At 47.8% G+C, this 12,619-nt stretch overlaps 2 protein-coding genes and 1 long non-coding RNA gene across 10 annotated transcripts in view; 1 reads left to right on the top strand and 2 right to left on the bottom strand.

The window, feature by feature from the left end:
- LOC118371393 (eyes absent homolog 3-like) overlaps positions 1–12,619 on the bottom strand; it is a 59,192-nt gene that overhangs the window by 14,122 nt on the left and 32,451 nt on the right. For 7 of the 8 annotated variants that reach the window (XR_008073234.1, XR_008073235.1, XM_052472775.1 and 4 more), the window contains 9 exons: positions 11,582–11,768; positions 10,933–11,084; positions 10,621–10,704; positions 9,135–9,224; positions 8,600–8,658; positions 7,915–8,066; positions 5,096–5,219; positions 4,642–4,763; positions 3,992–4,092 (listed from right to left, as the gene is read on the bottom strand). Coding sequence is in view for 6 of the 8 variants with exons in the window: in XM_052472775.1 (XP_052328735.1) it covers positions 3,992–4,092; positions 4,642–4,763; positions 5,096–5,219; positions 7,915–8,066; positions 8,600–8,658; positions 9,135–9,224; positions 10,621–10,704; positions 10,933–11,084; positions 11,582–11,768 (1,071 nt within the window). In the remaining 2 variants the exon portion in view is untranslated. The remainder of the gene's footprint in view (positions 1–3,991; positions 4,093–4,641; positions 4,764–5,095; positions 5,220–7,914; positions 8,067–8,599; positions 8,659–9,134; positions 9,225–10,620; positions 10,705–10,932; positions 11,085–11,581; positions 11,769–12,619) is intronic. The other variant, XM_052472774.1, reaches the window with a different exon arrangement.
- On the bottom strand, positions 1,438–3,969 carry LOC127909984 (uncharacterized). Its single transcript, XM_052472777.1, has 2 exons — positions 1,988–3,969; positions 1,438–1,729 (listed from the first exon to the last, which is right to left on the bottom strand). Exon 1 carries the CDS (start codon positions 3,913–3,915, stop codon positions 2,692–2,694), a length of 1,224 nt encoding a protein of 407 aa, XP_052328737.1. The 5' UTR covers positions 3,916–3,969; the 3' UTR covers positions 1,438–1,729; positions 1,988–2,691.
- On the top strand, positions 5,231–7,033 carry LOC127909985 (uncharacterized). The gene is made up of 3 exons (XR_008073286.1): positions 5,231–5,672; positions 5,713–5,792; positions 5,871–7,033. It is a non-coding gene; the product is annotated as an uncharacterized LOC127909985 (long non-coding RNA).

Raw genomic sequence — 12,619 nt, 5'->3', positions numbered from 1 at the left:
CCTCTGACCACTGGGCTACCTGCCTCCCCCTCTGACCACTGGGCTACCTGCCTCCCCTCTAACCACTGGGCTACCTGCCTCCCCTCTAACCACTGGGCTACCTGCCTCCCCTCTAACCACTAGGCTACCTGCCTCCCCTCTAACCACTAGGCTACCTGCCTCCCCTCTAACCACTAGGCTACCTGCCTCCCCTCTAACCACTAGGCTACCTGCCTCCCCTCTAACCACTAGGCTACCTGCCTCCCCTCTAACCACTAGGCTACCTGCCTCCCCTCTAACCACTAGGCTACCTGCCTCCCCTCTAACCACTAGGCTACCTGCCTCCCCTCTAACCACTAGGCTACCTGCCTCCCCTCTAACCACTAGGCTACCTGCCTCCCCTCTAACCACTAGGCTACCTGCCTCCCCCTCTAACCACTAGGCTACCTGCCTCCCCTCTAACCACTAGGCTGCCTGCCTCCCCTCTAACCACTAGGCTGCCTGCCTCCCCTCTAACCACTGGGCTACCTGCCTCCCCTCTAACCACTGGGCTACCTGCTCTAACCACTAGGCTACCTGCTCTAACCTCTAGGCTACCTGCCTCCCCCTCTAACCACTAGGCTACCTGCCTCCCCCTCTAACCACTAGGCTACCTGCCTCCCCTCTAACCACTAGGCTACCTGCCTCCCCTCTAACCACTAGGCTACCTGCCTCCCCTCTAACCACTAGGCTACCTGCCTCCCCTCTAACCACTAGGCTACCTGCCTCCCCTCTAACCACTAGGCTACCTGCCTCCCCTCTAACCACTAGGCTACCTGCCTCCCCTCTAACCACTAGGCTACCTGCCTCCCCTCTAACCACTAGGCTACCTGCCTCCCCTCTAACCACTAGGCTACCTGCCTCCCCTCTAACCACTAGGCTACCTGCCTCCCCTCTAACCACTAGGCTACCTGCCTCCCCTCTAACCACTAGGCTACCTGCCTCCCCTCTAACCACTAGGCTACCTGCCTCCCCTCTAACCACTAGGCTACCTGCCTCCCCTCTAACCACTGGGCTACCTGCCTCCCCTCTAACCACTGGGCTACCTGCCTCCCCCTCTAACCACTAGACTACCTGCCTCCCCTCTAACCACTGGGCTACCTGCCTCCCCCTCTAACCACTGGGCTACCTGCCTCCCCCTCTAACCACTGGGCTACCTGCCTCCCCTCTAACCACTAGGCTACCTGCCTCCCCTCTAACCACTAGGCTACCTGCCTCCCCTCTAACCACTAGGCTACCTGCCTCCCCTCTAACCACTAGGCTACCTGCCTCCCCTCTAACCACTAGGCTACCTGCCTCCCCCTCTAACCACTAGGCTACCTGCCTCCCCCTCTAACCACTAGGCTACCCTGCCTCCCCTCTAACCACTAGGCTGCCTGCCTCCCCTCTAACCACTGGGCTACCTGACTCCCCCTCTAACCACTGGGCTACCTGCTCTAACCACTAGGCTACCTGCTCTAACCACTAGGCTACCTGCCTCCCCCTCTAACCACTAGGCTGCCTGCTCTAACCACTAGGCTACCTGCCTCCCCCTCTAACCACTAGGCTACCTGCTCTAACCACTAGGCTACCTGCCTCCCCCTCTAACCACTAGGCTACCTGCCTCCCCCTCTAACCACTGGGCTACCTGCCTCCCCCTCTAACCACTGGGCTACCTGCCTCCCCCTCTAACCACTGGGCTACCTGCCTCCCCCTCTAACCACTAGGCTACCTGCTCTAACCACTAGGCTACCTGCCTCCCCCTCTAACCACTAGGCTACCTGCCTCCCCTCTAACCACTAGGCTACCTGCTCTAACCACTAGGCTACCTGCCTCCCCCTCTAACCACTAGGCTACCTGCTCTAACCACTAGACTACCTGCCTCCCCCTCTAACCACTAGGCTACCTGCCTCCCCCTCTAACCACTAGGCTACCTGCCTCCCCCTCTAACCACTGGGCTACCTGCCTCCCCCTCTAACCACTAGGCTACCTGCCTCCCCCTCTAACCACTAGGCTACCTGCCTCCCCCTCTAACCACTAGGCTACCTGCTCTAACCACTGGGCTACGCTGTATTGCAGATCCTTTTCCACCGTGAAATAGGCTATAAAATAGCTGTGCTGTTACTCAGAATTGTAATTGTGTGCCCTCGTAATTTGCGTGGATTAAATTTGGACACCCAAGCTATAGGCTTCTGTAGGGATGAACCTGCTGAGTTGATGTATACACATTACAATGTTTTAATTATGACCAGGTTTTTCTCCGTTTTATTTTTCCAATTTGTATCATGTTAAATATTAGCCACTTATCGGGAGCCACCATCAGTAATACCCACATACATTTATAACTGCCACTTTAGTGTTAGTTTTACATTTGTAGCTTACATTTAGCATCATTCCATTCCGTTTACCTTCCCTTCCTCTGTGTAGTTGTTCCTGAGGGTCGCTAACATGAGTGGATCATATTAGATCATGTTAGGCTACCTGTTCCAAATGATTGCACATCGGAATCATTATGGAACTGAGACCACATGTAACAGTTTAAACCTGGAATCAGGGCCTTGGTGAACACCAGAAGTATTTGGTAAATAACAGAAGTATTTGGTAAACAACAGAAGTATTTGGTAAACAACAGAAGTATTTGGTGAACGGCAGAAGTATTTGGTAAATAGCAGAATTATTTGGTAAATAGCAGAATTATTTGGTAAATAACAGAAGTATTTGGTGAACGGCAGAAGTATTTGGTGAACGGCAGAAGTATTTGGTGAACGGCAGAAGTATTTGGTGAACGGCAGAAGTATTTGGTAAATAACAGAAGTACTTGGTGAACAGCAGAAGTATTTGGTGAACGGCAGAAGTATTTGGTAAATAACAGAAGTACTTGGTGAACAGCAGAAGTATTTGGTGAACGGCAGAAGTATTTGGTGAACGGCAGAAGTATTTGGTGGAGCATGGCGCTTGTAACGCCATGGTAGTGGGTTCGATTCCCGGGACCACCCATACGTAGAATGTATGCACACATGACTGTAAGTCGCTTTGGATAAAAGCGTCTGCTAAATGGCATATATTATTATTATTAACGGCAGAAGTATTTGGTGAACAGCAGAAGTATTTGGTAAATAACAGAAGTATTTTGTGAATGGCAGAAGCATTTGGTGAACGGCAGAAGTATTTGGTGAACGGCAGAAGTATTTGGTAAATAACAGAAGTACTTGGTGAACAGCAGAAGTATTTGGTGAACGGCAGAAGTATTTGGTGAACGGCAGAAGTATTTGGTGAACGGCAGAAGTATTTGGTGGAGCATGGCGCTTGTAACGCCATGGTAGTGGGTTCGATTCCCGGGACCACCCATACGTAGAATGTATGCACACATGACTGTAAGTCGCTTTGGATAAAAGCGTCTGCTAAATGGCATATATTATTATTATTAACGGCAGAAGTATTTGGTGAACGGCAGAAGTATTTGGTAAATAACAGAAGTACTTGGTGAACAGCAGAAGTATTTGGTGAACGGCAGAAGTATTTGGTGAACGGCAGAAGTATTTGGTGAACGGCAGAAGTATTTGGTGAACGGCAGAAGTATTTGGTGAACGGCAGAAGTATTTGGTGAACGGCAGAAGTATTTGGTGAACGGCAGAAGTATTTGGTAAATAACAGAAGTACTTGGTGAACAGCAGAAGTATTTGGTGAACGGCAGAAGTATTTGGTGAACGGCAGAAGTATTTGGTGAACGGCAGAAGTATTTGGTAAATAACAGAAGTATTTGGTGAACGGCAGAAGTATTTGGTAAATAACAGAAGTATTTGGTGAACGGCAGAAGTATTTGGTAAATAACAGAAGTATTGGGTGAACAGCAGAAGTATTTGACATACTGTATGCAACAAAGACTAAAATATTCCCAGCTGTTTGTTCCGTTTTCATAAGTTGCCAACGTGCTTTGATCGTACCCCTGAGAATATGCAGTCCTAAAAGCGGTTCCCTAATGCACTAAGCCTACCTGTTTTGCCGCGAATTCCTCATCACGGCCGTCTCCAATCACCACATAGGTCACATTCTTCCCAAAGCGAGAGACGATGCGCTCGAAGCAGCTCTCTTTCCCTACGGAAGGAAAGACCACAGGAAAAGCAACTGGAGTTAATATAGTTCATCCAATTTGGATCAAATATAAATATTTCAAAAGGTATACTTGGGAATTTTGGCAACGGGGCCCTGTATCGACTTCTCCAGAGTCAGATTAACTTTTAGTTTCGCGAGCCAATGCTAACTAGTGTTATCGCAATGACTGGGCCACATTGTGATTTTGGCAAAGTATCCATTTAAACCCAACAGCTAAGTTAAACATCTGTTAAGGTCAGTGTGTGTGCTGTGTGCTGTGTGTGTGTGTGTGTGTGCGTGCGTGCGTGCGTGTGTGCTGTGTGCATGTGCTCTGTTTGCGTGTGCTCCATGTGTGTGCTGTGTGTGTGTGTGCTCTGTTTGCGTGCTGTGTGTGTGTGCTCTGTTTCTGTGTGCTCCATGTGTGTGCTGTGTGCTGTGTGTGTGTGTGCTCTGTTTGTGTGCTGTTTGTGTGCTGTTTGTGTGCTGTGTGTGTGTGTGCTCTGTTTGTGTGTGCTGTGTGTGTGTGTGAGTGCTGTGTGTAGTTTAGTTTACCTATCTTGGTGGCGCTGTAGATGTTCTCTATGGAGAAGACATCCCCAAGACCATAGAGCAACACTTTGGCCAGAGCAGGTACCAGCTGGGTGGTCGTCACCAGGACATTCATACACTTACCCCTGTGGAGACACACACAGACATGTGAGAGAAGAGGAAGGACACACACACACACACACACAAAGACATGTGAGAGAAGAGGAAGGACACACACACACACACACACACACACACACGAGAGAAGAGGAAGGACACACACACGGACACGCGAGAGAAGAGGAAGGACACACACACGCGAGAGAAGAGGAAGAACACACACACACACAGACACGTGAGATCAAAGGAAGCACACACACACAAAAAAAAAAAACTATATACAGTCTGACCTAAATAAAAAATATCAAGTTAAAAAAAACTGGAAGATGAGAATAAACTCTCTAAATGTCAAACTCACTGTGCTGACCTGGACTGGATAAGCAGCAAGGATTTGAGTGCTGTGCTGAGCCAGGCGTCCGTCATATTCTCCATCTCAGACTGGAGCCGGAGGAGCAGCTCCCTCTTCATGGGACTCAGCAGGCCTGGAGGAGAGAGGTTAGAGGCGTTTCTACCACAGCAGGCCTGGAGGAGAGAGGTTAGAGGCTTTTCTACCACAGCAAGCCTGGAGGAGAGAGGTTAGAGGCTTTTCTACCACAGCAGGCCTGGAGGAGAGAGGTTAGAGGCTTTTCTACCACAGCAGGCCTGGAGGAGAGAGGTTAGAGGCGTTTCTACCACAACAGGCCTGGAGGAGAGAGGTTAGAGGCGTTTCTACCACAGCAGGCCTGGAGGAGAGAGGTTAGAGGCGTTTCTACCACAACAGGCCCGGAGGAGAGAGGTTAGAGGCGTTTCTACCACAGCATGCCTGGAGGAGAGAGGTTAGAGGCGTTTCTACCACAGCATGCCTGGAGGAGAGAGGTTAGAGGCGTTTCTACCACAACATGCCTGGAAGAGAGAGGTTAGAGGCGTTTCTACCACAACAGGCCTGGAGGAGAGAGGTTAGAGGCTTTTCTACCACAGCATGCCTGGAGGAGAGAGGTTAGAGGCTTTTCTACCACAGCAGGCCTGGAGGAGAGAGGTTAGAGGCGTTTCTACCACAACAGGCCTGGAGGAGAGAGGTTAGAGGCTTTTCTACCACAGCAGGCCTGGAGGAGAGAGGTTAGAGGCGTTTCTACCACAACAGGCCTGTAGGAGAGAGGTGAGCACGACGCAACGTGGAGTGCCTGGATACAGCCCTTAGCCATAGTACACTATATTTACAAAAGTATGTGGACACCCCTTCAAATGAGTGGATTCTTCTATTTCAGCCACACCCTTTGCTGACAGGTGTATAAAATCGAGCACACGGCCATCCAATCTCCATAGACAAGCATTGGCAGTAAAATGGCCTTACTGAAGAGCTCAGTGATTTTCAATATGGCACCGTCATAGGATGCCACCTTTCCATCAGTCCCAAAGTGGTAGGCCACACAAGTTCACAGAACGGGATCGCCGAGCGCTGAAGGGCGTAAAAATCGTCTGTCCTCGGTTGCAACACTCACTACATGGTTCCAAACTGCATCTGGAAGCAATGTCAGCACAAGAACTGTTAGTCTGGAGCTTCATGAAATGGGTTTCCAGCCGCACACAATCCTAAAATAACCATACGCAATGCCAAGCATCGGCTGGAGTGGTGTAAAGCTTGCTGCCATTGGACTCTGGAGCAGTGGAAACACGTTCTCTGGAGTGATGAATCACGCTTCACCATCTGGCAGTTCGACGGACAAATCTGGGTTCAGAACACCTGCTCGAATGCATAGTGCCAGCTATAAAGTTTGGTGGAGGAGGTATAATGGTCTGGGCCTGTTTTTAATGGTTTGGGCTAGGCCCCTTAGTTCCTGTAAAGGGGGAATCCTAATGTTCCTAGGCCATCATTGAAAATAAGAATTTGTTCTTAACTGACTTGCCTAGTGAAATAAAGGGAAAATAAAAAATAAAAAATGCTACAACATTCTTGAACAATTCTGTGCTTCCAACTTTGTGGGAAGGCCCTTTCCTATTTCAGCATGGCAATGCCACCTTGCACACAGCATGGTCCATATAGAAATGGCTTGTTGAGATCGTTGTGGAAGAACTTGACTGGCCTGCACAGAGACCTGACCTCAACCCCATCGAACACCTTTGGGATGAATTGGAACGCCGACTGCGAGCCAGGCCTAATTGCCCAACATCAGTGCCCAACCTCACGAATGCTCTTGTGGCTGAATGGAAGCAAGTCCTCGCAGAAACGTTCCAACATCTAGTGGAAAGCCTTCCCAGAAGAGTGGAGGCTGTTATAGCAGCAAAGGGTGGACCAACTCCATATTAATGCCCATGATTTTAGAATGAGATGTTCGATGAGCAGGTGTCCACATACTTTTGGCCATATCCCACAAACCCCAGAGGTGCCTTATTACTTTTATAAACTGGTTACCAACATAATTAGAACAATACCCTTTCAGCCAATCAGAATTCAGGGCCCCAAACACTCCGTTTAAAATGGTTTTTACCACACCTGGATGGGAAACCAGACGCTTCTGGAAGTGGTGTTGACGGGCGACAAATATATAAATCCCAATGCCCCAGGGCAATGATTGGGGACATTGTCCTGTGTAGGTTGCAGTCTTTCAGATTGGACGTTAAACGGTTGTCCTGACTCTCTGTGGTCACTAAAGATCCCATGATACTTATCGTAAGAGTAGGGGTGTTAATCCCTGGTGTCCTGGCTAAATTCCCAATCTGGCCTTTAAACCATCATGGCCAGCTAATCATCCCCAGCTTCCAATAGCCTCTTTCATCCCCCCTCCTCTCCCCTGTAACTATTCCCCAGGTCGTTGCTGTAAATGAGTGTTCAGTCAACTTACCGGGTTAAATATAAAAATAAGGATTTGATAGATTACTAGATAAATGTCTGGATAGATTCTAGATTCCAGTAAGCAACTAATACAAGTATGTTATTCCTTCAATTAACATGAACACTCTTCCAGGAAATATGATGACAGACAAAAGCACACAGAGGCACATGTTTTTTATTTTATTTGAACACATAATTTGCTAACTAACATCTCAAATAGTCACAATGTAGATAAACATTGTAGCAACTATTTAAAAATGTAACTCGTGAGGACTGTGTACATCATGCCATAAGGGTTTTCCCAGCAAGCCCCAGTCAGGTGATTATTTAGAAGTTGAGCACAAATACAGAGTTGACACGGATCTCACCTCCCACATTCCCTTTGTATCCGTTGTAGATCTCCTTCAGGCGACGATAACGGAAGGCCAGTTTCCTCATCCACTCCACCCCGCCCTGGACTCCTGTGGCGGCGCCTACACCACTGGGGTTGTGGAAGCCATCCGCTAGGAAGTTGTAGGCGCTGATAGGAGGAATGAGAGAGAGAGAGATGTGGCTAGTTAGGAGAGAGATGTTTTGTATGTGGCTAGTTAGGAGAGATAGATGTTTTGTATGTTGCTAGTTAGGAGAGATATGTTTTGTATGTTGCTAGTTGGGAGAGATAGATGTTTTGTATGTTGCTAGTTGGGAGAGATAGATGTTTTGTATGTTGCTAGTTAGGAGAGATAGATGTTTTGTATGTTGCTAGTTAGGAGAGATAGATGTTTTGTATGTTGCTAGTTAGGAGAGATAGATGTTTTGTATGTTGCTAGTTAGGAGAGATAGATGTTTTGTATGTTGCTAGTTAGGAGAGATAGATGTTTTGTATGTTGCTAGTTAGGAGAGATAGATGTTTTGTATGTTGCTAGTTAGGAAAGTAGGGACTGTGTTGGTGGACATAAAAGCATTATTACATTGGACTATCATCATCATCATACAGAGAGGTTTGTATGTGACCTCCTAACAAAGGAGGGTATCTGAATGTCTTGGTTGTTGACAGTAGCGTCACAGACACACCTCAGATCCTGTCCGTTGTCATCAGAGGCTACGTCTTCAACATGAACCTGATCACACTCCTAAGAAGAGAAAAGGAAAAGTGTGTGTGGGGGGGGGTCGTCAACCGTTTAATCGAGAATCGTCCCCATTCAATCCAACATTCTGTCAGGGGCGGCAGGGTAGCCTAGTGGTTAGAGCGTTGGACTAGTAACCGGAAGGTTGCAAGTTCAAATCCCCGAGCTGACAAGGTACAAATCTGTCGTTCTTCCCCTGAACAAGGCAGTTAACCCTCTGTTCCTAGGCCGTCATTGAAAATAAGAATTTGTTCTTAACTGACTTGCCTAGTTAAATAAAGGTAATCAAAAAAAAAAAAAAAAAAATTCTGTGACACTATCACTAGCTCACACCAACAACAGCTAATCTAACTGCAACAGCGTTAGAACTTCATTCAACACACAAAGTTGCTAGCTGCCACATGCCTAGCCTCTTCTGACTGTTAAGCTCTTTCGAGACAGACAGTGAGTCAACAGAGAAGACTATCACTGCAGGTAGCTACCTCCAGGTCATTGAAGAAGAGGTGTGTGTCTGCCAGGTCAAAGATCAGCTCCTCCATCTGAAGGCCCAGGTTCAGCACAGTGTCGGAGTCCTACACAACCCCAACATTTATATGAATAGAAATCAGATCAATAGAGAAATGTATCTCTATTATACAGATGTCAGTACAGAGGCTGGGTCCTGCACAACCCCCAAATACAGAGGAGGGACAGAGGTTAGCAAGAATGGAAAGCCATCTGATTCTATTTAAACTACAAATTAATCTTAATAAAATACAAAGCCTTTCGGGGAATTATTCAGACCTGACTTGTTCCACATTTTGTTACGATGACAGACTTATTCTAAAAAATGTCCCTAGTCAATGACAAAGCGGAAACAGGTTTTTAGATTTGGGAGAAGGGTAACAAAGCATTTCTGCAGCATTGAAGGTCCCCAAGAACACAATGGCCTACATTATTCTTAAATTGAAGATGTTTGGAACTAGCAAGACTCCAAGAGCTGGCAGCCGGTCCAAACTGAGCAAATCTGGGGAGAAGGGCCTTGGTCAGGGAGGTGACCAAGAACCTGATGGCCACTCTAACAAGAGCCCCAGAGTTCCTCTGTGGAGATGGGAGAACCTTCCAGAAGGACAACCATCTCTGCAGCACTCCACCAATCAGGTCTTTATGGTAGAGTGGCCAGACGGAAGCCACTCCTCAGTAAAAGGCACATCACAGCCCACATGGAGTTTGCCAAAAGGACTCTCAGACCATGAGAATCAAGATTTTCTGGTCTGATGAAACCAAGATTCAACTCTATGGCCTGAATGCCAAGCATCACATTGGGAGAAAACCTGACACCATCCCTAAGGTGAAGCATGGTGGTGGCAGCATCATGCTGTGGGGATGTTTTTCAGTGGCAGGGACTAGGAGACTAGTCAGGATTGAGGGTAAGATGAACAGCGCAAAGTACAGAGTGATCCTTGATGAAAACCTGCTCCAGAGTGCTCAGGACCTCAGACTGGGGCGAAGGTTCACCTTCCAACAGGACAACGACTCTAAGCACACAGCCAAGGCAATTGCAGGAGTGTCTTCGGGACAAGTCTCTGAATGTCCTTGAGTGGCCCAGCCAGAGCCCGGACTTGAACCCGATCGAACATCTCTGGAGAGACCTGAATGTTGCTGTGCAGCAACGCTCCCCATCCAACCTGACAGAGTTTGAGAGGATCTGCAGAGAAGAATGGGAGAAACTCTCCAAATACAGGTGTGCCAAGCTTGTAGCGTCATACCCAAGATGGTGCTTCAATAAAGGGTCTGAATACTTACGTAAATCTGATATTTCAGTTTTTGTGTGTCGATTGATGAGGGGGAAAAAAACAACTATTGAATCCATTTTAGAATAAGGCTGTAACGTAACAAAATGTGGAAAAGGTCAGAATACCTTCTGAATGCACTGTACTGCCTTGAATAACACAATGGCTCAAAATATGACTGATGGTTTGGATATACCTTGCCAAACTTCTGAGAGAAGGACCCAGTGAGCAGAGAGTGGAAAATTATGATGGTTTCATCCAGATCCCACAGAAAGATTCGCTGAAAGAGAGGGGAAGAGGACAAATGGGGTCAGTAACTAAGGCATTAATCAGAAAACCATTTTCATGATTCCAGGATCTTATAAAATAACATGAATATATTAAACAAGGACGCATTTTAGTAGAGCGGAGACCTAAAGAGAATTACCGGAGTAGCTGATTAATGTGTTAGTCTGGAGCTGTATGAAGGAATGGTGTATATCTGTGTTCATGTGAGCCTTATCGTTACCTCCAGGTCAGCGTCAGTAGGCTGGTTGCCGTCTGATTTCTTGGCCTTCCCCTTGGCCTTCCCAGCAGGGTTCCTCCTCACTGCCTCATCCTGGTCCAGGGCCCCCATGGGGAGGGCTACGCCAGTCGGGAGGTTCTCACGTGGGCATGCATCTGAGGTAGAGGGCACAGACATGTTGAAGACTGACAGTTGAAACACTGCCCACATAAAGACGTTAAACTCTCCATGTTTCTGAAAGTTGAACACAGGCTATATATGGCCTAACAAGCCCATAATCAAAGCAATGTAGAGAATCGAAAACAATTTTAACTTCCTACTTGATGCCACAGTGCTACCCATCCAGGTATATGTAGACATGCAATGAATATGGAACTGGCATTCATACAGTAAGACAGAGTGAATCCTATAACGGGAGGTATCAGAAGTACCTGGATGGTCCTAAGGTAAGACGATACTAGTACCACAGGTAACTAGTAGCTATGGTTACTGGTACCAACGGTAACTAGTAGCAATGGTAACTGGTACCAACGGTAACTAGTATCTATGGTAACTGGTACCAACGGTAACTGGTACCAACGGTAACTAGTAGCTATGGTAACTGGTACCAACGGTAACTAGTAGCTATTGTTATGAGGAACGGCTGAAGTACCTGTAGTGCTGGGCAGTCCAGCCAAGGCACTGCCCTCTGTCTTTATAGCCGGATACCCGGCCACACCCATACTGGATCCATTCTCTTCGCCATTGGGCAGCCCGGCAGGGAGGTAGCTAAGGGGCGGGGCGTAGTACTGAGGGAACTGGGTCTGGCCCAAAGAGTTGACGTTATAGCTGCTGAACTCCTGCAGAAGGACAAACACACAGAGACGAGACATGAAGATCAGTGTGAAACAACAAGGGTGCATCCCAAATGAGATCCCTTTTCCACAATTCCCTCTACACTGAGTGGACAAAACATTAAGAACACCTGCTCTTTCCATGACAGACTGACCAGGTGAAAGCTATGATCCCTTATTTATGTCACTTGTTAAATCCACTTCAATCCATGTAGATGAAGGGGAGGAGATGTAGGATGATTTTTAAGCCTTGAGACATGTATTGTGTATGTGTGCCATTGAGGGTGAATGGGCAAGACAAGATTTAAGTGCCTTTGAACGGGGTATAATAGTCGGTACCAGGCGCACCAATTTGTATCAAGAACTGCAACGCTGCTGAGTTTATCACGCCCAACAGTTTACTGTGTGTATCAAGAATGGTCCACCACCCAAAAGACATCCAGCCAACTTGACACAACTGTGGGAAGCATTGGAGACAACATGGGCCAGCTTCTCTGTGGAATGCTTTCAACACCTTGTCGAGTCCATGGCCCGGTGAATTGAGGCTGTTCTGAGGGCAAAAGAGGGTGGTGGTGGGGGGCTACTACAGGGCTCTGGTCAAAAGTAGTGCACTATGTAGGGAATAGGGTGCCATTTGTGACGCAAGCCCGCTCCACTAGACTAGGCCCGCTCCACTAGACTAGACAACGGCGCTCCACTAGACGAGACAACGGCACTCCACTAGACTAGACAACGCCGCTCCACTAGACTAGACAACGCCGCTCCACTAGACTAGACAACGGCGCTCCACTAGACTAGACAACGGCGCTCCACTAGACTAGACAACGGCGCTCCACTAGACTAGACAACGGCGCTCC

Source organism: Oncorhynchus keta, chromosome 20 (assembly GCF_023373465.1).
Source record: "Oncorhynchus keta strain PuntledgeMale-10-30-2019 chromosome 20, Oket_V2, whole genome shotgun sequence".
NCBI lineage: Eukaryota > Metazoa > Chordata > Actinopteri > Salmoniformes > Salmonidae > Oncorhynchus > Oncorhynchus keta.
Note: the sequence above shows the minus strand (reverse complement) of the source record. Positions and strands in the feature narration are given on the sequence as shown.